Source organism: Macrosteles quadrilineatus, unplaced genomic scaffold (genome assembly GCF_028750875.1).
Source record: "Macrosteles quadrilineatus isolate MER2022 unplaced genomic scaffold, UCM_ALF_1.0 Scaffold_7__1_contigs__length_78375512, whole genome shotgun sequence".
NCBI classification, from domain to species: Eukaryota; Metazoa; Arthropoda; class Insecta; order Hemiptera; family Cicadellidae; genus Macrosteles; species Macrosteles quadrilineatus.
The window spans coordinates 49423338-49449090 of record NW_026542600.1 but is presented as its reverse complement, the minus strand read 5'-3'; the positions used below and the strand labels follow the sequence as shown (position 1 = coordinate 49449090).

Here is a 25753-nt window from a genome sequence, read left to right as displayed (position 1 = left end):
CCTTATACCAGAGGCTTGTATTACTATAGGAGCGCCTTCCGTCAGTTGAGCCAAATCCCCAAGTCTTAGGTAGGAGTTACATGCGCCAGAAATAAAAACGGACTCCCAAGTATAATTGCTCACTTTTGCCAGTCAGTGGCATCTTTTGTAAAATATATCTTTGATTAAATTATATGTCAGTACTAGGCCCGTAGTTTGCATGTGACATGCTATGGGCCCGAGAGATACAGGGTGACACAAAGGAACCGGACGTTTTTTAAACAGCTGTTCCATTGTTGTCGCACGTGGTAGGAAGATTGAGGTTATGTCATTACCTTCAGTGAGGCTTGCCATTTTTGTTGAAATGGCTTAGTGGACCCTAGACCATCGAGTTTTCGCATACGATACTTTTGTCCAAAATGGCGAATCTATCATCAAAACCCAGCGGGAATTTCGTCAACATTTTAATATTGAACTCCATGGAACGGTTCCAAGCCGAAATACGCTATTAAGATGGGTTTCAGGTTTCAGGGTTCCAAACAACTGGGAATATAACAAGAAAGAAACCACCAGGCCTTGTTAGAACTTTGTGAACACCCGAAAATATTACCAGAGTGAGAGCAGCATTGGATCATAAGGAGTCCAAGGGACCATTTTTTCGAGGAAAATGGTGTAACAGTGACAGTGAGCTCTCAACGCTATGTTCACATGTTGAACACATTTCTTTGTCAAGAAGTTAGCAGATGTCAAATAAACCGAAAAAGGGTATATTTCAACAGGACGGTGCTACAGCCCACACTGCAGACCAATCAATGAGATTCTTGAGGCAAATGTTTCCGGACAAGGTGATTTCTCGCTTTGGTGACATACCGTGGCCGTCAGTAAGGACAGCTGTGATTACTTCCTTTGGGGATTTCTTAAAGGAGCGTGTTTATGATCACAAACCATGTACTCCAGAGGTTTTGACGTTGGCAATCACAGAAAAAATCAATGGCATTGAACAAGACCTCCTGAGCCGAGTTTCAGATGATTTTTAGACCAGAATGAACATTCTAGAGAAGTACATGGTCACCATATGCGTGAAGTTATTTTCAAAAAATGACTTTTTGGCAAAAAATGGCAAATGTTTACCTTACTATGTACAGTATTAAAACCATTTTATTCCTTTTAACTACTGTGTACTACTTATTTAAAAAACGTCCGGTTCCTTTGTGTCACCCTGTATTTGCGCCCCCTCCACCCCTTCATTGCCAAGGGATTATTCTCTTTGCGCTCCCAAGCAAATCTTAAAATTCTTGCCCCCTTGGGCTCATTTACTATAGCGGTAAACTATCCCCTCTGGTCAATACATTATATAAATTACAGGAAATGTTGTTTTTTATTTAGCTACTAGCACAAACTGATAAGAACTTTGGCCATTAATTGTGTTAATTTTTTTGTAACAACACAGAATAAGGGATATTCTCTGATAAATAGAAGATTTGAATGGGTGAAACTTTTACCTCGCCCATTCACAAAAGATGTAACTAACTCATGGAATGATGATGTAAGTTATTGATATATGTCTTATCTGCTGACTAGGTAATTCTGCGACAATGTTTTCTAAGTGAATACAACGTTTAACCTGAATTCTATGCTAACATTCTCACTCATTGAACTATAGGATGTCTAAAGTACTGTGTATTCCACTTTTTAAACTTTATCTTCATATAGGCAGTTTAGGTTGTTAGGTTGTTGTGTAGCCCATGGCCCATGGTGTTAAGCGCATTACTACAAATTTCACATGCAATTAATTTGATTCATTTTTTATAAAGACTACAGAAGATTAAATTATAACCATAAAGATATTACTCACAGAGTTCAAGCTGCTTATTTCTTCACTCAAACTCCAAGTATATCTAGGATTAGTGTCGACGGGTAGGATTAGTGGTTCTACCTAGGCTATATCTGGCCTCAATTTGGCGGAAACGAGTAAGAGGCTTGTGTTATCCTTGCAAACTCTTTTGGAGGGTTTGAAATTCGGTGCAAACCAAGTACAACCGTTTGTATGTTTAGAACTGAAAATGTTTCAGGTACCTTGACTGGTCGATTTCTGACAAATCTATGATAATACCTCAGTTCTGTATTGATGCTTTTAACCATGTTGTGAAAACCAGAATTGGTTATTCTATCGCCTATGAGTTTTTCTTCAGGAACTTCAAAGAGATTTATGAGTGAGTAAAGTTAATTTAATTTAAGCTTTTGCTGTTTGCTCTTTTCCTGTTTGACTGTATTAAAGAGCAAACTAACGCATAGTGTAAATAAAAGACAATGTAAATATTTTAATAGTTGTATATGTCACAACATATTTTATTATAACTATGTTAAGGAGGATAAATAAAATGAGATTTCAACAGAAGAAATTAACTAAAATAACATGTTTTGAAGCTATTATTGTGGAAAAGATGGTAGTGAATTTTTGGCCCACTTAATTTGGAAAAGGTTTAAACCTACGGCTAGATTCATAATGAAAGCATTGAGATCAAAATGTTTTAGAACATCATTACGTGAAAATATGTTGAAAAATGTTCTAATCAATGTAAAAATCCTGAAAGGGCCAAAAATTGTTCAAAAATAAAACCAGAATGGTGTAAAAATCACAACTTTCCCAATTTAACTTTAGTTAAAACATCATTAGAGAATGATAAAAAAATATGGGGACATAATTTATGCAATGATTCCTTGGGTGAAAATAAAAATAAAATCACGAATAAAACTTTTTAAAAATCACTTTGCCAAGATATCCGCCGTTTTGTATTTTTTACATAAACATTTTAAATCTTTAAATTGCTTCAACCGATCTTTATGAAAATTGGTATGTATGTTAAGGCCGGGCGCACACTTGATGCGGCACGGCGCGACGTTTTGCCTTAAGGCGCCTTATGCGACTAGATTTCTATTATTTTCAAATGGGGGTGCCGCAGACATCATGGGGCATGGCAAGGCAAGGCAAAACAGCGCCGTACGGCGCTTTGTTCTGCCTTTTCAATTTTCGTCTTTCGGGCAAAAGGCTTGAGGCAAAACGATGTGCGCATGCGCGAGGATCGTCACCACGTTCAGCGCAGTGACAGCCCCTGTCAAAACCGGTGTGCACTTCCAACGATTAGTAATTATGATTTTTTTCCGGATCTGCTCTTAGTTCTGCAATGAATGGTTTCAAGTCCTTTTTTGGTTGATGGGATGCACCAGCGATTCTCTGTTAGGGAGATCATCCATTACATTCATTAGGTACCATCATTGACTATATAAACACAACAGTCAATGGTACCATATAGCAGCGATGGCAGCAGCCTCTTCTTCGCCTTCTGCATCCATTCTTACAAAATGTGTAGTACAAAGTGTCACAAAATGTACAAACAGCCTCATAACACACAGTATCTCACTTTACTGAAACCATGGGATCGACCATGTGGGTGTTCAAGTCGCCTTGCCGTGCCGTGCCGTATGCATCTCAAATCTCCATCGGGCACGGCAAGGCGAGGCAAAGACGTCTCGCCTCGCCTTGCCGTGCCGTGCTGTATCAGGTGTGCGGCCGGCCTAAGGTAGAAGGGTCTGGAAAAAAGTTAATTTGTTCCAAATTTATAATTTAAAAATGGCCATTTAATTTGTTAAATTTAAATTACTAAAAAATCTGATGGAAAAATGTTAGGAACACTTTTATTTAGCATTTACAATTTCCTATCAAATAACAAGTTCAAGAATCTTCAGCATATCTTATACACTCATTGCTTCTGTTTTCAGACATGCTGGTCGAGGGGTTGGTATCCTTAACATGTACATGGCTTCCCTAATTGACCAAGTTACTTCTGAGGAGGAATTAGAAAAGGTACCATTACTGTAATAAAAATATATATTGGGCAGTAGAAAAATAGCAAAAATTTCATACCATTTATAATTGGCTTGTTTTGGTCACACATCAATACAAAGATGGTACACAACAGCAATCTCTTCACTTATTGCAGCTTTCAAAAGATTTGATAGGGTTTGACTACTTCTACTGCAAGATACTTCCAGTTTTTCCAAGAAAAGTCAACCCAATACAATTTGCCGAACAATGAACTGTGCTGTGTGCTGGGAACAGACTGTGATACATATTCATTTTTTTATGTTCAACAGCGATCTTTATGGACCAGTGTTCCACTGCTACTATAAGAACTGAGAACTCAAAAAATCCTACAACCCTACATTCCATTTTAAACCACTTATCCCAAGTTAAATCCATGCTTCTTTTTGCACAACTCTTTACATTCATGGGGTGTTATAGAGATCACCTTAAGCTGCATGCCTATCTTATAATGTAGGCTGTTTAGGCAATGAAAACGTTCTCTGTACGATAATTTTAAGAATCAACCACAAGTATAAATGGAGGGTAATGGTAGGGAACTTGTTAAATTACTAACCATATCAAACAAACTACAAATTTGTGGAATACCATTTAAGCTCTTATGCAATGAAATATAAAGGATGTTAAAGATATGATATTAAAAGTTCATGTTGAATGTAATTTATTTCAAACAAATTATTGTGAACTTGAACATTTTTACTAAATTATGTAATAACTATTTCACCTTGGAAAGAGACTTGTTTTGCCATAAATCCTGATCAATTCAGTTGAGTAAAAAAACACATTTTCAACATTATTTCTGTTTCAGTTGAAGGTCGATATCAAGAAAGTCGAAGCAGCAGTCGAGAGGTTGAATGATGTTGATGAGGATCTGGAAGACAGTTTCAGTGAAGCTCGGGCTAGATTTGATTGGCTGAAAAAGCATTACCCACCTTTGATTGAAGCAATCAAAGAGCAGTCTAATCTTTAATATAAAAGGTTTATCTCAATGTGCACTTTATTTAACCTTTGAATCAAGCAACATATTAATACTTAGAAATGCAATTGGTTGGAGTGAGGATGTTTACTCATAAGTGTAACTCGGAATTTAAGTGGGGATGGATCCTGGAACATCTAAAATCGTTATAGGACCTATAGGGTTTTAAAGACGTAAAATCCTTTAGTTCCAATTTGTACATACTCGTCCTTTGTTTATAATGGAGGGAACTTCGGTTCCAAAAAATGTAGGATTTCGCCTTCCAGAAAATACACTGTACTGTATTCTCAAAACTGAGATGTTTTTTTTTTAATAAATTTTAAATGTCTCCATTTTTTTTACATTAAAGATTATTTTAATTGTTTAGTTATGTAAGATAATAAAACTAAATCAATCAACTAATTTTTTATGTTTCATTTAAAATTTCTATCTCTTTCTCTAGTTTTTATCGCCAAGTCGGCTCCATTCAACAATTGAACGTCAATGAGTATTTCTAAACCAAAAAAATAAGTAACCAAACCGAATAAATACTAATTGTAATAAGCCCTTCTTGTTTAAATAAACATATGATTCTGTTCACATATCTTTGTAAGGGTAAAGACAATTAGCTCACAACTTGTCGGGGTCTAAAATCTAAAAAATATACAGTATGGAGAGTATCTGTTTTTAAAATGTTCAAAGTAAGGATTGTACATGTAAGTATTTACACTCCAAGATATCTAGCCTACAAACTTTATTTCCCTATATAAATGCACATTGATATTTCTGATTAGGGAATTTTCCTAAAGAGAAGTAGCTATTACTGTTGGTGGCGTGATCTCACTATTTTATTTATCAACATTTTTACGTTATGTGCATCCGTGAACACAATAACTCGAGTATTTTTGGTCCGATTGTGATGACATTTGGCATGAGTGTGTAGTTTGAGATAAACTTGAATAAGTCCGGAATCAGTAATATCGTGTAGAGCTAAAAAAAAACAAATAAATTATTTCGGTGTAGGCCTTACTTACCTTTGGTTGGACCTTAAACTTATCTAATTGGAATATACCTTAAGTTGTATTGGTGTTTATTTAAATTTTATTGCTCTAGAGTTACATAGCAATGTATTCACACAAAACAGTACATTTCACCCTAATTTTGTAAGTTATAAGGATTTAATTTTTTTCTGTAAACTTTTTGTTTATAAATTCATGTTGATTTCATTATTTTCAGGTAGAATTTTTATATTTTACAAAATAAAAACTCTTGTGAGTTTCGTGTAGAAAAAAACAAAAGTACTCATTGGGGCTAAATTAATGTGTATCAAAGTGTTGAATTCCTTTTATAATATATTTTTAACAAAATCTCAATCATGCCATTTGAACTTTCTAAGTCTGTAGGTTTGCCACAACAGGGATATTTTCCTATGCTGAATTGTGTTTCTGTCTACAACCTTTTATCTTAGGGCTAGTATCTCTATAGCCTATATATGGGTGAGGAAAATAAAAAAACAATTTTAAAAACCCATGATTTATATATGATTCAAGATAAATATATTTTATTTATTAGTATCAAAACTCAAAACATAAATTAAACCAAGAAACATGATAATAAATAGTATAAATTTATAGACCTACAGTAGCATACAGGGTGTTCAAAAAAGGCAGGGTGACGTAGTGATTCCTTGGGTCAAAATGAAGAGAAAATCAAGAATAAAATTTTTCCCAAAATAAAAAAAAATTCTGAAAGAATGTCAAGAAACACTTTTATTTAGCATTTTTAATTCCGTATTAAATGATATCAAGTTAAAAAAGATTGAATACAAAATAGCTTAAATATTACAATTTTAGTTGTCAAATGGGGCAAACCTGACTAGCTTCTGCCTTATTCCACACCATTTTAAAACTAAAAAACTACAAAATATTACAACAACCAATTCAATTATTCAAATATACTAAATAAATGAATACTGGCAAAATAAAGTGCTCTTGTAAATGCACAAGTAAAGAAAACTGTGTTTTTTTACACATCAATATAAAATCATATCAAATACTGATTAGACATTTATTTATAGTCCGCCTGTTTGGCTATGATACCCAGCGGATTAGGTACCTTCTCGGAACTCAACTCACCCTATCGACCCGTTCGTCGGGCTGGTCGTAAACAAACAGTGACTCGCCCACTGTCACAGTCACACAGATCTGAAATTTTTTTTATTTTAAGTTAAAATAAAAAAATTACAGATTTCTGGGACTGAGACAGTAGGTAGGTAAACTTTTTATCAACGGCCGGCCTGGCAAAGCAAGTTGGAAGGGTGTGTTGAGTTCCGAGAAATTTTCTAATCTGCTGGGTAACATAGCCAAAAAGACGGAGTATTTATTTAATAAACAGAAATGTCAAAAATAGATTAATATCACTATGTGATGTTTTTTTCTGTAAATGGAGAATATTTGAGAAATCTGAAAAATACAAAACATTACAAAAAATTAAAAAGCATGTTACTTATACATGTGTAGTATCTTGAAATAATACACAAATACAGAAGTAAATAAAACATTTTACTGTGATTTTTCCCTAAGTGTACTAAATTTATTACAGTAAACAAAAAAATGGCACATGAACAAGAGATAAACATAAATTATTGGTTTGATATCAATAATCTGATCTTAATCTTAAACAATGATTTTTCCAAGTGTACTGAATTTATAACAATTAGACAAAAGAAATGGCTCATGAAAATGAGATAAAAAATATAAATAAACTCAAAATTGCCTTCTTCGCAATAAAAAATCATACAGAGATTATTGGTTTAATATCAATAATCTGATCTTAATCTTAAACAATGATTTTTCCAAGTGTACTAAATTTATAACAATTAGACAAAAGAAATGGCTCATGAAAATGAGATAAAAAATATAACTAAACTTAAAATTGCCTTCTTCGCAATAAAAATCATACAAAGATTATTGGTTTGATATCAATAATCTGATCTTAATCAATGATTTTTTCCAAGTGTACTAAATTTATAATAATTAGACAAAAGAAATGGCTCATGAAAATGAGATAACAAATTAACAAATATAACTTAACTTAGAATTACCTTCTCCGCTATGAAAAATCATATAAAGATTATTGGTTCGATATCAATAATCTGATCTTAATCTCAAACAATGATTTTTCCCTATAGTCCTCGCAACCCTAACTTGAGGCAGCCCAAGGCCGCACTAGGACTATAGTGTACTAAATTTGTAGCAATAAGACAAAAGAAATGGCTCATGAACATGAGATAAGAAATATAACTTAACTTATACAGGGTTAGGCAAAAATCTGGAACCCCCCAGTTAACTTTTTAACGTGTTGCAGTAGGAAAACCAAACTTGGCACATATTTACAACATAAGAAATTGCACGTTTTGATCAAAGTTACAACTTTGCCCCAGTCTCAAATTTTCAAATGTATACACCTATCATGAGACCCCTCATTTTAAAGGGTTTATCAAGGTTTTTTATAAAGGTATGCTGAGTTTAGTTTTCCTGCTATAACCTGTTAAAAAGTTAATAGGGAATATTTAAAAATGACTACCATTTTGATTAGGGGTGCGATATTGACCTCTAGTTTGCGCCATTTAATTTGTATTGAGAAACACTTTAAAATGAGGGGTCACATGATAGGTGTTTACATTTGAAAATTCGGGGCTGCCCCCAAAATACCCCATTTTGGGGGCCGGGTACAAGTTCTAACTTAAATGAAAAAATGCATTTTTAAATGTTGTAAACATGTGCCGAGTTTGGTTTTCCCACTGCCAAACGTTATAAAGTTAACTGGGGGGTTCCAGACTTTTGCCTTACCCTGTAATTGCCTTATTTGCTATGAAAAATCATACAAAAATTATTTATTAAAATGATACATTATCTGGTCTTAATCTCAAACAATGATTTTTCCCAAGTGTACTAAACTTATAACAATAAGACAAAAAATGATGCTCATGAACATGAAATAAAAAATACAACTTAACTTAGGATTGCCTTATTTGCTATGAAAAATCATACAAAGATTATTGGTTTTATGTACATAATCTGGTCTTAATCTTAAACAATGATTTTTCCCTAGTGTACTAAATTTAAAAAATAACTTAGAATTGTTTTTTTTTTCTATTTTAAATAATACAAAAATATTGGTTTGATATACATAATCTGATCTTAATCTTATACGGGGTGTTTCAGAATTTGTGTCGGATATTTTAGGGTACTATTCCTGGGTAAGAAACATATCCAAATATCATATTTAAACTGTCCGAAAGTCCTTAGTTACTCACACAGCCGCCATTTTGTTTTTTTTTTCACTTATTAATTATTGTTTTCTAAAAAGTGGTAAATGATACGAAATTGAAACTTTGCACAAACATTTATGACAACTAGACAAAGCAACAACAAAATTATGAGAATTTTTCAAATTCATATAGCAAAATGGCGGCCATTTAAAATTTTGTTTCTTAAATAACCCCAAAAACCGTTGATTTTACAACAATTTTACAAGGCTATTTAATTACAAATCTATGAATATTAACTGCGATATGGCAACTTTAGTAATACGTGACCGCTGGAGGTTAGTTGTAGTATATGCCGAGGCATGCGGCTAAACTCTGCCACAACAATGCAACAGTCTCCGTCAGCTTTGCAAGTTATTTTTAAGTGATTTTGGATTATTTCAAACCATAATAAAATATTACATAACCCCAAAAGGGTGACAGTTTTTATCAATTATTTGTCATTAGGATGGCTTAAAAATGGCACATGCACACCTCTTTACTGTCTTTAAAATTTTCACAAAACACCCAAACTTTTTATATCAGGAGTGGTGAAAGCAACGTACTTGTTTACAAACTAATCAGCTGATTTTATTGTTGCCTGAAAATGTTATCATTTATTCAATGTAGTAACAACAATAATAACATTTATACAATAATAACAATGATAACATTTTCAGGCAACAATAAAATCAACTGATAAGTTTGTAAACAAGTACGTTGCTTTCACCACTCCTGATATAAAAGGTTTGGGTGTTTTGTGTGAATTTTAAAGACAGTAAAAAGGTGTACAGTTTTTAAGCCATCCTAATGACAAATAATTGATAAAAAAGACACATTTGGGGATATGTAATATTTTGTTATTGTTCGAAATAATCTAAAATCACATAAAAATAACTTGACAAATCGGACGGAGACTGTTGCATTGTTGTGGCAGACTTTAGCCGCATGCCTCGGCATGTACTACGACTAACCTCCAGCGGTCACGTATTACTAAAGCTGCGATATCTCAGTTAATATTCGTCCAATCTTAACAAAAAGGTGTCAATCGATTTTTAATTAAATAGCCTTAAAAAAGTTATTCTTGTAAAATTGTAGTAAAACAACGGGTTTGGAGTTATTTAAGAAACAAAATTTTAAATGGCCGCCATTTCATTAAATTGTTGTAGCTTTGTTTAGTTGTCATAAATGTTTGTGCAAAGTTTCAATTTCGTATCTTTTACCACTTTTTTAGAAAACAATGAATAGGTGAAAATAACAAAATGGCGGCTGTGTGAGTAACTAAGGACTTTCGGACAATTTAAATATGATATTTGGATATGTTTCTTACCCAGGAATATTACCCTGAAATATCTGACACAAATTCTGCATAAAATACTAAAATAGTGATAGATTCATATTAAGTGAACACTAAACAGCTGATCACAGCTTCAGTCAACAGTGTTCTCGTTCTGGTATGGTGCACACACACTAGATTATTCAGAAGACTCTGGCGGGGGTGCAGTCGCTGTTGCCTCGGCTGTTTCCTCCACTGTAACACAAACAAAATGAAACACGCAGAGTACGGCTACATGAGGAATAATCAACCGGACACATTTGAATTATGTGTTTTTGAAATTTATTTTAATAATATCTGAACGAATAGTGTTTTTGGCCTATTGAGACACCAAAATGAAAAAGTAAATTAGTCCCGGGTCTAGGTCTTTCCATGCCAACTACGGTAAAAGGTTCTTCCCTATAGGGAAATTTGCTGAAGTGAAAAAAACTTTTTATTTCAGTGATGGATGTATATTTCTTACCTATCTCTTAACGAATATAGGGTGTCAGTCAGGTTAAGTGTAAGAACTTAGTCTTAATAAATACAGAATTTTTCATTTAATTTAATGTATTATACTAACAAGGACCTAAATTTAATGATCATATCATCATCCTATGCTTACATTTCAGATTTCTTCTGACTCTAGTGGGCCGTCTCCTGAGAGGGTAGCGTTATCACTGAATAATGTGTTAAAATGATTTTATTGCCCAGTAACTTTGTACCAAGTTTCGTAGCTCTATCGTGATTTTTTTGTTATATTTAACTGTCCGGGGACTTGAGCGAATAGTGTTTTTGTCCCCAAGGGTCATCCATCATAATGAAAAAGTATATCGGTCCCAGGTCTTCGTCTTACCAAGCAACCTACTTCCCTAAAGAGAAATTCGCTAAAATTAACAAATAACTTTATTTGAAAAAAAAAAACACATATGAACGAAATCATAGATCAAAACACAACTGTTTTACTGTAGGTAAAGTTCAACCAACCGGGTGAAGAAGCAACCCTCAACTTGAATTGTTTACTTCTACGGCCGGAAACTTAACATGCAAATTAAATTGTGTCAAAGGTCTTTCGCCTGTGACGATGTGACTTATCCCCATGAGATCATCCAAAGCCTAATTAGAGGAGTCTACAGTATATTGTTGGGAACAAATCATATTTACCTTCAGTGGATGTTGGAGGAAGAGCCTTCTTCCTCCGGCGTCATATGGGACTAGAACCGTAGCCCAATCTGAAGAAAGGGCGTTTTGTAGTGTGTATCTTCCTCGCCGAGAAGAGAAGTTTCTTCTTGTGCTTCTTTCTCTAAAGAAGCAAAATCAAGGTAAAGAAGGTTTAAGGACATATCTCTCATATGGACACTCTCAATTTGTGAGACCTCTATACAAATATAGTTGTATTTTAAAAATTAAATTAAAACTACTAGTTGTGAGTCAGCTCCTAACATGTCATTTAAGTTATAGAAAGTAATAAAAAAAATTACAATGAAATTAGGGTGGCACACCTAGTAGTTAGTATTTTGGATTTTGGTTCAATTCCTGTCACATCCACAAAACATTTGGGACCACTTGCCTTCAGTGTTTGAGTACACTGTGCAACCTCAGAAAAAATTTATGTCTAATGACCAATTGAAATAAAATGTCCAATTTTGAATTTCATTGACTAGGGATGAATACAATTTATAGAAATATCATATAACATTTTTTAAATCAATAAGATCAACTGAGAAAATAAATATTAGTATGTAAAATGAAGAAGAAGAACAGCTGTAAAATTGTTATGGAAATTGAGAATTGTCCCCTGAGAACTTTGTGCAATTACGGTGTGTATATCAATAAATACAGAATAGAATAAAGAGCTACTGTACTGTTTATTAAGTACAGCAATGAGGCGTTCGGATTAGTGGACGTTCGGATTAAGGGGGTTCTGATTAAAGAGGTTCTACTGTACACAACAACCTCTAATAATGGAAGGTAAGCTAGGCTATTACACGCAACAAAAACATTTTTAGATGAGAAATCTGATTCAACATTGGAAATAGAGTAATTTAACAAGTCGCAAACTGTCCATAAACCCTCTTTGATTTTCAGTAAGCTGAGATTCCTACCTTTTTCTTAGACCCCAATGGTGAAAGCTCTCCTTTTTCCTGTAACAAAAAAAATGAAAAATTGAAAATATAACTTTTTAAGTTTTTAGAACATATGATTCTAAGAAAAGACTGACAATTTCCAAGGACATGGAAAATAAAAAAGAGGCTTTCAGGGCATTTTTGCGGATAATGATAATCGTTTTAAAATCAAAGTGATAATATTTTTATTCGTAACACTAATTTTTAGTACAGATGAAATTTGTATTTTATTATAGTTTATTCTATTTTTTACTCGCCATAAAAACCTCAAAAAAAGCATTTTTATTACAATATTTGACTGAAATACACTAGAAACATCTCACCACATTAAAACACAAGATTCATCAACTGCAAGATCACCGCTTTCATACTTTTGTGGGATTCCAATTCCTGCCACCAATTTACTACTTAATTTAACTGGATGAAAAAAACCCTGCAAAAACACTGTTACTAAGGAAACTGGAGAATTGGAAAGTATAAATGAAACTCTAAATTGAACTAACCGCAAGCTGTATAATTGTGGCCCCTGAGTAATATATAGTATAGTACCAAAACATCATACTCACAGGTTTAGCAGAACTCTGTCTAATTATCCTCTCCTTCTCAAATGTTGGTAACTCTTCAAATTGTTTAAGTCCGAATCTTCGATAGCGCAGCAGCTCCGCCAGCCGACGGGAGAGTTTGCGCTGAGCCATTGCATACTCCATGAATTGTTCATGCTCTTGAGAAGTGTGGTACTTGCAAAAAGGAAGCAGTTTCTCCTTAAAAGCTCTGAAATACATTTGAAGTTTAGGCTACGGTTACTATGGGTGTGTTTACTGACACAATTTGGTTCTGACAATTTCGTACAAAGTCATAAAAACAACTGCATGTTATCTAATATGCGTTTATAGTGGCAGAAACTTGGACGTCAGAATAGACATGAAGTCGTCAGAACCATTTGAGCGTTCAAACAAGTTGGATTTTTTCATGCGAATGTTTGCACCTGCGAATTTAGTGCACTGAATTTAGATTATTTCACCATGAATAATTATAAAAATTACCACAACAGAGATATTGCTTGTTAAATAACATTTCAAACTCTCCTTTCTCGTCTCTACTAACAAATATCTGGTCAACATGCTTTTTTTGCACTATTCACAAACAATAACTTAAATAGCGAGGTCAAAAAATATAGTTCATCCATTTTGAATTGCGGCACACGACTATCAGTACGTCAGAAAACACTTTCATTCAGTGTAACCACCAGGTTTTGACGAGAATTTCGGTTGTTTTCATTAAAAAACGCTTCCATAGTAATCGTAGCCTAGCAGCGAGAAACTAAATGCTGTAGAACTCCAATTATTCGAGTCATTTTGTACCACATTTGGATCGTTGGATTTTTACAAAAATTCAGGGCCTTTTCAGGGCTGCTAGGAAGCCCAATAACGAGTATTTCTCTATCATATTACTAATTCAACTAAAACAATACGGTATACAGTATTGTGGCTCCTCTAAAAATTTCTGATTTGATACCAAACTTCATGTGAATCGGTCAATGTTCACATATTTTACTCCTGTACTTATAGAAATTAAGTAAAGGGTACCTTTCATCTTTAGAGATTCTTTTTCTCTCTTTGTTCCTGAAGAACTTGGAAATAAGCTGGAAGTCCCTTAGCACTCTATGTCGACGTTCCCGTTCCCTCAGATGCATCGTGTACATGTCCACTTGTGTCAGCTTCAGTGCTAAAGTAAAAAAATTCAATATTATGAAATGGTTGGGATATCTAAAATGCAATATATAGCCATAAAATACAGACAATATAGGTTTAAACCCTTTGATATTTAGAACAGCGATTTTCAAGCTGGGGTCGTGAAAGAATTCAGGGAGGGCATGAGCTCCTAGAAAAATAATAAATAAAGATAAAAAAAATTAAAATTAAAGTAATTTGGGATTGTAGCCATATAAAAATTTAAAATTTAATGAGATTGACTATCGAAAATAGAGTATAAATATGAAATATGAGCTTAACACGTTCGCTACTGAGCGTCGCACATTTGCGACGCCACGGTCATTGCCACAGACCGAGGTATACATTTGAATCTTACACATAGACCGGCTGTCACTTGGATAACAGTACACACAGACCACGGGCGAAACCCTGTAAAACAGTGATCATTTACATTGTAATACGCTACAATCGTGTTTGTAAATAAATTTTTCTTGTTTCTTTGTATTTTTTATAACCTTTTGTAATGTCGCATATTTGCAACGCCCGGTCTACAGCGAAGACAATAGTGAAAATTATCACAGTTTTCTTAAAATAGACTAAACGTCGCATATATGCGACAGTTCATTTTTTTGTGTTTTAAGGTAAAAGTAAGTAAAAAATAAACTGATTATTTAAGAACAGTTTATAACTGAACAAATATAAAAGCTACATAGGATAATGCAGCATACATACTGCATACATACATACAGTGATGCTGAAAAGTAAAGAGCCTTCAAATAGACCACTACAAAGATATAAGCATTTTAATAACATTAGAACCCCGACGCAAATATGCGTCGGCAGTCTATTTTAATGTGACTAGCCGTCGCATATATGCGACAGCAGTCTATGGGTGGAAACCGGCCGTCGCATATGTGCGTCGCTGGTCCATGTGAATGGAAAATTTCGTACTATTGCAGTAGCGAACGTGTTAATATGGTGGGTGGGGGATGGGGGTGTGGAGCAAAAAGGGTTGAGAATCCCTGATTTAGAGCATGACTAGCCTGTTTGACTATAAAGTTTTAGTTTAAATTATTAATAAAATGTAGTTGCCATTCAACATCCTACTCTCTTAGAAGTAATGAAAAATGAGTAACTTAGGCTAGAGTTTTTTTATCCATGGTTCAATAACTGGACTAAAAAAATCAAAGAAGATAGTCTTGGTTTACCTATGTCAAGATCATCATCTTCTCCACTGACCAAGGTCAAGCCAGACACCAGAGTTTCAGCCATGTTGTCATACTCCTGAAACAATACATTTTTCTTCTAAACCCTACTTATATTTTGCTCAGGATATTATTATTTCATCATAATCAATTGAGATGAGGATAAACAACTTAACAAGTAAACTTATAGATTTTCCCACTGTCGTATTAATGGATATAAAACATAATTTTATTAAGTTTATTAACTTTTGTACACAGGTGTATAATGTAGGCCTGACTAACATAGGCCTAAGGCTTACCTGTCTTCTTAACTATAAATTAGCGTAACTGTATTGCAAAAAGTAAAATAAAAGTTACAACACATTCAAATGATGAGCAAGTAGGTCTAGTGGTAGAGTACAGGACTTCAGTCCCCGAGGTTCCGGGTTAAAATCCTGCCATTCACCATAAGACTTTATCTAAGAGATAATGTTGCGACCTCTAGGCCTGGCCTGAACTAATGCGAAAAACAATCTCAGGGAGAGCCAGGTGTCCTATGATATGATTAAATTCAATGACAGTATTGTACAAACATATAAGAATTTATCACTGTAAGGGTTGCAGTAACAAGAATCCAAACTCCCGCTACTTTACAGATAGTGTCTGATGACACATTTATTGCAACAATGGCTTACCAAGTGTGTGTAGGATCAAGTGTTGTATTGTAAGAGGGATGGTCTCCGGGTCCTAGCCCATCAATTGAAGCTTATTGAGCATTGGATCAAGTGTTACATTATCGGGATACTGTACTACCTTCTGAGACCAGCAACACACTCACTTTACGATGCAAGATTATTTTTGAGGGCGTTACCCGTGGATTTGAGCAATTCATTACGGAGCATGAGGCCACACTAGAGAAAAAACGACTGGAACACGTTCAAGTGCCAAATTAATTTGTCTCATGAGGTAAGGTGAGTGGAATGGCACGTGTAATTTGTACTGGTGTTCCACAGGAAACACCTGTGAAACTGATAGCTCTTAATTTTGATTGTTTTCAGTAAGTAAAATTCCCTATTGATACTAAAGTGATAGTAAAACTGTCCTTTTCAGGGTGTCTACCAGTTGATCAAACTAAATTTCAGTGACTTCAGGAGGGGAGACGACGTCAAAACTCACAGTCTTTGGCACCGATAAGACAATACTTTTTGGTTACTTGAACATGAGATAGTTGGTTATACAATACTAGGTGAAACCCGTCGAAATCGACGGTTAGGGGCCTCCTCGTTTATATGGTCGTGTGGCTTCATTGGCAACAAATAATGCATATGAAATAGCAATGTGGCGTTTCCAAAGAGAAAAACATACTGTAAATTGGCTGTTACGTAAATATTGACGTTTACATACATTGTTAATCAACGTATCTTATGAAGGATAATGTGATCTAGTTTAAAAGGAATATGACCTTTCTGTCATGACAGTAGCTGCTTAAATAGTATTTACTCTTACAGCCAAAATATCGTGTTACTTTCAATAATGTTACCAACCCAGTGGGCCACGGTCCGTAATATAGGCCACTGCAAATAATTTGTCAAGATAGGTACCATTTTAGGCAAGATTTTTGTGTTTGGATGTTATTAGACACAATAATAGCACACTGAACTTCTTCTGCAGAGCAGATGAATAACTGTTGGAGAAATATAAGCCGAATCATAAATGTCACATTGCGAGTTTGAGCATTTTGTAGCTATATAAGGAAGTTACATAGTATTTTTTAGGCTGCTGCTCAGTACACTTCAAGAATATATTTTTTAGAGATAAATTAAATTGTTTTTGTTGCTGAGTAGTGCTAGTAAAAATGCGCAACCCTTTTTTCGTTAGTCTAATAATATTCAACGGCTCTCTAAGAGTTCAAGAAAATAACATTGCAAATACTTCCTTTGGACAATTCAGTAACTCTCAATAAATGTGTGTTGTTTAAAATACAATTTAAAAATTAACAGTTGTTTCATTAAAAAGTATTATCCACCTGGCCAAAATTTAAACAAATCTGTGGAGGGATCTTTTAAAGGCTTCTGGGGCAGAGCCCTAGGGGAATTTACTTAGTTTTTCTCTTGATAACTCATCTACAGACTAAGACCTTTTTTTGGACACCTGTACCAAGTTTCTACGCCCAGTCGTTCTCTTAAATTAGTGGAGACAAAGCTTCCAATTAAATATTTAGATTCCCCCATGTTAATCTTATGGGAGAAAACTTAACTTTGATGGAAGATCCAGCCCGATCTAATAAAGATTTCAAAAAAATAAAAACACTTTGCAAAACCATTGATCATGGCCATTCTTTTGACACTTTGATCATCAAAATCTGTCCAAAAATGAGGGAGGAGTTCTGTTCACAAAAATCAGCTTAGCGTATTATATATATAGAAGATTTTGTGCCGTAACGATTCAGAGCTGGTTGTCGGCTCTCAAATATGTTCACTCTTTGATTCTGTATTATGAATTTAATAATTGCCTGCAGCAAGGTGCAAAACAAAAGACATGTTTGGAGAACTTTATTTTAGTTCCGATATTTTCCATGACTTTTGGGATCATAACATGGAAATTCGTGACTTTTTAGTGGCTTCCATAACCCCCTAGTAAAACCAGTGACTTTTCCGTGACTTCAGTGGCCGGTAGACACCCTGCTTTTTTATATAGTTTTCAATGCCATTTTAGTATAAAAATAAACACATTAACTTATAATATATATAGTCAGGAGGTGTGATTGCCATCAACATGGCTGGTGGATAAGCTGTGCATTATGGAGGGGGAAGTCAAACTAACAAAAGTGTTGAGGCAGATCACGAACACAGGCGTTTTTTATTGCTAGCGAGGCATGCTCCAATTTACCTCATAAACCGGCCCAAAAAACTTTTGACTGAAGTGTATGATATTTTATCCCACCAAAACATGTAACAACTTGAATATTCAGTACCTCCAACTTACGATTTCAAAGTCGTCTCTGAGTGGGTAGTAGTCTAGCTGCTGAGCTTCCTGAGCGCGGATGTCAAGCGGGGGCAGGTTGGACACTACGGTGCCTGCCAGAGGACCATCATCCTCCCCCACCAAGTCCCTCAGTACAGGCCTGAGGTGTTGCACTGTTGGCCATGTAGCCTGCCCAATGCTTCCTTCCAGAAACCTGTTAATGTACTCTTCTCGGGCCTCTGTCACAACAAACAAAAGTTGATAGTAAACAATGTGTTGCTAAATTGCAACCGGTTATGACTCACAAACCATCGTCGGGCCAGTACAGATGTCTACTTGCTTCATTCGAAGGTTGTCAATTCATAATAAATAAATACATTTAACACACACACCTACACAAACATTTAGGGTTGCAATTTAGGGTAACGAAACCGGTTGCAATTTAGCAACACATTGATCGCATAAATGCAGGTATTTACACCAATTATTTAGTATTTAAATGCGATCAGGAGGCTAAAATTCAATATAATGCTAGTATAAAGTCATTAAGGCTTCTTTTGTACTTGAAGGACGACACAGTCGCTGGATTAGATGCCAGCATTCTTTTGTACAAATCACTGATTTAGATGCTAGCACTTGATCATTTGTATAGATCGCCAGATCGGTGGTCTAGACACCAACACTAAAATCATTTACTGTATGTAACGTGTGCGTCACCATTTCATATATATCGCCAGCGCACAAGAAAAAATGTAAGGGCCAAAATCTCTTTCAGCCTGGCTACAACAAATGCCAGTCTTCAAAACTTCTAGCTGGATTTTTCCAGGAACGAAAAGGACACAAATCTAACCTACCTCGCCCCAGATGTGTTCCAATCTTCAAACTAAGAGCATTACCTGTTTTTTTTTATAATTACTTAAGTCTAAGAGTAGGGTCTCGTTATTAAATAGGGCTGATTTCATGAATATGGAATTGTTCAGTTTCAGTCAGGGGTTGCCCGGGAGAAACCAGGGGTTTTCGGATGTAGTTTTGGGGTTTTAACGTCGGTTTTTCCTAAAGGGGATCCGGCATGTATTTGGATAATGTAACAGAAATAGCATTATTGAATTGATCAATAGTTCTCTCCTGCTAACCCAAGTAATTCACTAGTCCAAAAAATTATCATAGTCGGGAATTCAGTATTCAATTGTAAGGTATTATTAATTTATACATTTATCAAAGCAGCTCTGATAATGTCAGGTAGTGGTTTCAAGTTGTGATTGGTATTAATTAGTTAAACACAGTTCATCAAAAGCTGACTTAGGGAGTTTACAGCATCAGCCTCAGGGTAAAGCCTTTTTCCTTTTAAATTAAACAGATCCAGCGCTCCTGGATATAGATACAAAATAGATACAAGTATACAAAACATACACGTTTTGTACTTGATCTAATCTAGACCACCACGCCCATGCTATTTGGGAGCACATGAAACCGATCTTTGAAGAAAGCAATACTTTATTTCCTGATACCATCATTACTTGGAACTTCAGTGAGCCAGGTCATGGTAAGGGAGCCAGGCATGGACGTCGTGGGGGGCTCATTGAATAGAACTTCAGACTTGGAATTTAAACATGGCAAAGACATTACTTGTGCAGCTGATATCGTAGCCGCATTAGGCAAAAAGAGTAAAACTCGTCTAATTGAAATACCATATACAGCCATTGAAAATGCAAAAGAATTGCTCCCTAAAAACATCCCAGAAGTCAAAGGGATAATGAGCATAAGACAGATTACGTGTAGTAGTGCAGCTATGTATGGGAGGAGACTTTCTTGTTTTGATTGTGCTGCCGACCAAAAATGTCGACACTTTAACCTAATGGAAATAAAATGCACCGAAATTGAATCTGACTCTAGAACAAAATCAAACCTGACTGTGAAGAAGAAGCTAAAAGTTTCAGATATTTATTCGTCGGAAGATAAAAGTGTTAATGAAAATCTTAATGTCAATGACGATGGCCTACTTGATGAATACAATTTTGAGAACAGAGAAGAGAATTTTAACAGTCGAAGAGACATACTTATTATAGACATAGGCCTACTTATTACTTATTATTATTATAGACATACTTTATTTGCACAAAACATTCCATACATGTCATAACATTTAGAATAGGTGCATTGTCAAAATTAAATCCATACATAAGAGATTTAACATTAAAACTTATCTTAAAATTAAACACTTAAAATTAAAAAAAAAAATTTCTAAATTGTAGTTCTGTAAAAATCTTCAATCAAGTAAAAAGCCTTGTCAATAAGTAAATTATCTATTGTCTCTTTAAATTTGGTTTTGCTTAATGACTTATAGCATGGCGGAAGCACATTGTACAATCTCAGCCCAGCATACAATGGAGATTTTTCATATAGGATCAAACGGTGTCTGGGGAGTCTAAATATATTTTTATTTCGGGTTTCATACCTGTGATTAAAATGTATTGTTTCTGGTAGCTCATTTTTAACTGAATGTTGTAATTTAATAATTCTAGAATATACAACCCCGTTAATGTCTGAATTCTTAAATTTTGAAAATTTTTCTTACAAGAACTGCGCGGATGAGAGTTGGTGATAATGCGAATAACACGCTTTTGTAACCTGAATAAAATTTTAATACCAGTAGCATGACCCCATAAAGTTACCCCATATCATGACCCCATATCTTAACACAGACTCCACATAAGCATGATAAACTACTTTAAGTGTCTCAATAGAAACACAGTCCCTTAAATGTATGAATAAAGATGATATCGACCTAATTTTGTTATGTAAATAATTCAAATGTGAATCCCATTTAACGTCATCTACGTAAACCCCTAAGAATTTATAAGCTTCAACTAAATTAAAAGAACAGTTTTCCATATTTTAGTGTCTAGTAGAAAATTTTATAATATTTGTTTTTTCAACATTAAGTTTTAACCCATTTTCTAACAACCATTGCTCCATATCCTTTACCACACTTTGCAGAGAAGAAAACATTTCAGTTGTATTTTATTTTTGATCAAAGCAGTAGTGTCATCGGCAAAAAGAATTAGTTATTTATTAATAGTTTTTGAAAGATCATTAATGTAAATAAGAAAGAAAAAGTCGGCCCAATACTGAGCCTTAGGGAACACCTGTGGATATAATTCCCCATGGTGAATAATGTTTGTTGTTATCTTCTAAAATTAGAGTTTCTTTGTTTTCTTTCAGAAAGGTAAGATTGTATTCAAGAAAAACAACTTCCCCCAATCACATAATCATTAAGTTTCAACAACAGGAGTGAGTGATCCACACAGTCAACAAAAGCCTTAGACAGGTCACAGAAAACACCTGCTGTGGCCAGAGACCTGTCCAAGGCCTCTGAAATCTCATTAACAAACTGAGTGAGAGCAGAAACTGTGCTTAAGTTTTTTTCGGAAACCAAATTGTTTATTGTAAAATAAATTATTACTTCAAAATAATTAACTAGTCTACAGCTTATTACCTTTTCAAATATTTTAGAAAAATTACTTACTGATACTGGACGGTAGTTATTAATATCTGATTTTGAACCTTTCTTAAAAATGGGAGGAATTTGGGAGTACTTGAGTCAATCCGGAAAAATATCATTCTTTAAACACTGATTTATAATAAGAGATTAGGGTTCAGAGATAATGTCAGCAGCAGATTTGATCAATTTAATTTTCGTCCAAGCCTACTGAAATTTTGTTCTTTGGAGAAAGAAGGATCTTTTTTATTTCATCTTTATTAGTGAGGCTAAGATTGCACAATGTAACCCTACCATCACTGCAGTATGATTTTACAGACGAATGAAAACCATTGACAGAAGCCTTTTTTACATTCAGATTAATAACTAAACTGTATTACAGAAAAAAAAAACTGTTAAAAAGCTTAGCTACATCATCAGGATTATCAACAGTAGTTTGGTTTGTATCAACTTTTAAAATAATTTAGTCTCTTTGAGTACGGTTTAAGCCTAGTTCATTGTTAACAATTTGCCAAGCTGCCTTAGGCCCTGTACACATGAGAGTGGCAGCCGCCGCGGTGGCCGCAGCGGCGGCCGCCTAGGACCGTACACATGGCAGCGGTTGGAGCCGCGGTTACGCTGCGGTTGCGGTGTGAATTGAGGCCCTGTACACATGAGGGCGGCAGCCGCCGCGGTGGCCGCCTAGGACCGTACACATGGCAGCGGTTGGATCCGCGGTTACGCTGCGGTTGCGGTGTGAATTGACCGTCGCTCGACAGCCAGTACTGTATTTACCCAATTATTTTTCTTTTAAACGCGTAACGCTTGACAATTCTTTTCAGCAAAAAACTCAACTAACTCTTGCCACGCATTCTTTTTTAAACGTATCTTCTTTTTGTACTTCTTTAATGGACAGTTCAGTGTCAAAGTTTTCTGGTTCCACAGCAGCACGCATGGCCATTGTAAATTTACACTACGAGCACTAAATCAACTCCAGCCACAGCTATAAACACACTTCACCAACACAGAGAGAGAGAGAGAGAGAGCGATGTCCACAGGGCAAGCGCGCAGATGGCTGTGATCCTATAGTAGCAACTGCAGTCAACCGCGGCGGCTACCGCCCTCATGTGTACGCTCTCATGCCAACTCTAGTAACTTCAACCGCACGGGAGCCGCGGCGGTCGAAGGGAAATCTACGACCGCCGCGGTTTTTGCGGTTGATTGGAAGTGGGCGGTTGCATGTGAACGGTCCCATTTGCTCCTTTGTACTTTCAACCGCCGCGGTTCCCGCGCAATGGCAACCGCGGCGGCTGCCGCCCTCATGTGTACAGGGCCTTAGACTTGTTTTCAGATTTTCTAATTAGGTTATTATTTGAGAGAATTTTTGAATTTTTTATAAATTTATTAAATATTTTTTTTATATTGCTTTATATAGGATAAAAACTCATGGTTTTTACTAAACTTGGCTTCCAAGGGCAATTCTCGTTTCCTCTTACTGGAAATTCTTATACCTTGGGTCACCCAATTCAAAGTAGATTTATTAGTTTTAGTATTCTTTTTTAATGATTTAACAGGAAATATATGATTGAAAGATAATACAAAATTCAGGGTGTCCACAGAAATGTTGTCATCAATTTCCCTGACTTTCCATGACTATCCATGACCATTAACCATTGATTTCCATGACTCACGAACTTAATTCAAAAATTATAATATAATATACCGTACACACACGAATAATACTGCCTAGACAAGTTATTTCACAGAAAATATTGAAATATGTATTAACAGATAACAATGGAGTACAATAGGTACAACAATGGACTAATACAAACTCAAAACCCATAAACTAAGACAACTGTATAAATTGAAATTGTCGTACATTTCTGAAAAATTCGGAAAAATGCTACAATAGTCGCGGTTACGGCCGACTAGAGCATTGAAAGGTTCCCTGAAATCCATCCATCATTGGGGATTTCCATGACTTTCCATGACTTTTTGCCTTTTTCCATGACTTTCAATGACCATAATTTTTTTCCATGACTTTCCATGACTATCCCTGACTTTCCAGAATGTGGACACCCTGAAAATTTCTCGAAAAACTATTTGAATTTTCATTGGGGTTTAAAGCGAGGTTAAATACAAAATTATTATTAGTGCTATGTAGATATTTGCAAAATTAATCTGTATTTCTATCAGAGATGATTCTTTTCTTAAAAGAACGAGAAGTATTCTTGATGGTTTTACACTTGGTTAGCTTAGGGAGGTTTATAAATATAGCATTGTGATCAGAAAGACTTAACTCAGTGTTTGACCTGTAATAGCAACTAAACGTTTTGGGTGTGATAAAATTATCTAAAGAAGTAAATGAAGTATTTGTTATTCTAGTTGGCTCCTCAAATTGAAAACAAAAACCATTACATTCGACAATTTCTTAAAATCTACTTGTGTATGTGTCATTCATTAAAATGTCTATGTTAAAATCTCCAGTTACAAAAACAATATTTAAAAAAAATTCTGTATTATCAGAAATAGATTTTCAAGTATATCTAAAAACTGTTTACTTATGTTGAAATTGTATAAATAGAAATTAAAATAGAATTAAAATCCACAAGTTCAATAGCAGAACATTCAAAAATAAAGTCTTCATTTAAATTGGAAAACTGTGGTATTGATACATATTTACAGTTCTTACCCACTAATATGCAAGATCCGCCCCTACAGCCACTTTCTCTTATATAAGAACTAGCAAATTTAAAATTATTGATTGTATTTAACAGAGAGGCTGAATTATGATCTAACCAATGTTCATTAAAAGATATGGCTTTAATATTCAAATTGGCCTCAGATAAAAATAAATTGAGAGCTGAAATTTTTGTTAAATTTAATCCTTGACAATTGTAATGCATTATTAAATCACAGTTTGTTGAATAAAAATATTGATAACATAAACCTTTTAGTTCGTTATTTTGAGCCATTGAATTTTTTTTGTGCAAAGAATTATCTAAGTTACTTAATTTAGCAGGTATAAGGTCATTGTCAGAATGAATCAGTTTAAAATTAAAGGAAAACTACCATCTAAACAGGAATCTAACTCTAACACTGATGGATCACCCTCAACACTTGACACCACACATTTGCTCTGAGAATCTGTTTGTGAGTAAATTAGGCTATCTATTTTTAAACGTTTTAATCTACTTCTCCAAAGTTTACTCCTTAAACACTTCCTTACATTATTGTAGGCCTACAGTATTACTAAAATACAATGTGCTTATGAACTGAAACGTAGTTTATTTTCATGACGTATAGAATTGTATAACATTAGATTAGTACAAGAGGTATTTAATTTCAGATCCTGAGGATATCCAAGCTGGGATTTTCATAATTGTTAAGTTAATGTGAAGAATAAAAAAAAAAAACATTGCCTACCGTGATGCTGCCGTCTGTTCATCATCTCTCGAAGATAATGGCGAAGTTGAGGTGACTTTCCTAAAAAGGGCCGGAAATGCAACCAGGTTATTCAAAACAGATGAAAATGACATTTCTTATGTCCACTTTACGGACATAATAGGCCTATCAGTTCTCAGTCCTCCTACACTTGTACTTAAAGGGGACCGTTTCTATTGCAAGTTCGATCAAGACATTAATGTGCAACAATAAGACAGTTTTTTATGTTTTTTCCATGTTTTTGTATATTTTTAGAATTATCGACAATGACAAGGGTGTATTTCAATAGCAATTGTTGGGTCACCAGTTTTAAGGTTATTTTCCTTAAAAGCGTTTCATTTGAGAATTGGCTGTTTTGTCTATACAACAGCCAATCTAGGCCTATGCCTGGATCATCAGTT

The 25753-nt window shown here is 34.7% G+C and overlaps 2 protein-coding genes across 6 annotated transcripts in view; one reads left to right on the top strand and one right to left on the bottom strand.

The window, feature by feature from the left end:
* LOC128998737 (aminopeptidase N-like) overlaps positions 1–4834 on the top strand; it is a 58549-nt gene extending 53715 nt beyond the window's left edge. For all 4 annotated transcript variants that reach the window (XM_054425065.1, XM_054425063.1, XM_054425064.1 and 1 more), the window contains 3 exons: positions 2052–2192; positions 3760–3844; positions 4671–4834. In XM_054425065.1, the coding sequence (XP_054281040.1) occupies positions 2052–2192; positions 3760–3844; positions 4671–4832 (388 nt within the window). In that variant the 3' untranslated portion in view covers positions 4833–4834. The remainder of the gene's footprint in view (positions 1–2051; positions 2193–3759; positions 3845–4670) is intronic.
* A 4980-nt stretch (positions 4835–9814) lies between these two features.
* The window catches only part of LOC128998789 (transcriptional adapter 2B-like), a 42146-nt gene continuing 26207 nt past the window's right edge, over positions 9815–25753 (bottom strand). The window contains exons 5-12 of one of the 2 annotated variants that reach the window (XM_054425146.1): positions 25335–25394; positions 18449–18666; positions 15488–15563; positions 14154–14292; positions 13134–13338; positions 12547–12585; positions 11606–11744; positions 9815–10657 (exon numbers count right to left, since the gene is read on the bottom strand). In XM_054425146.1, the coding sequence (XP_054281121.1) occupies positions 11646–11744; positions 12547–12585; positions 13134–13338; positions 14154–14292; positions 15488–15563; positions 18449–18666; positions 25335–25394 (836 nt within the window). In that variant the 3' untranslated portion in view covers positions 9815–10657; positions 11606–11645. The remainder of the gene's footprint in view (positions 10658–11605; positions 11745–12546; positions 12586–13133; positions 13339–14153; positions 14293–15487; positions 15564–18448; positions 18667–25334; positions 25395–25753) is intronic. The other variant, XM_054425147.1, reaches the window with a different exon arrangement.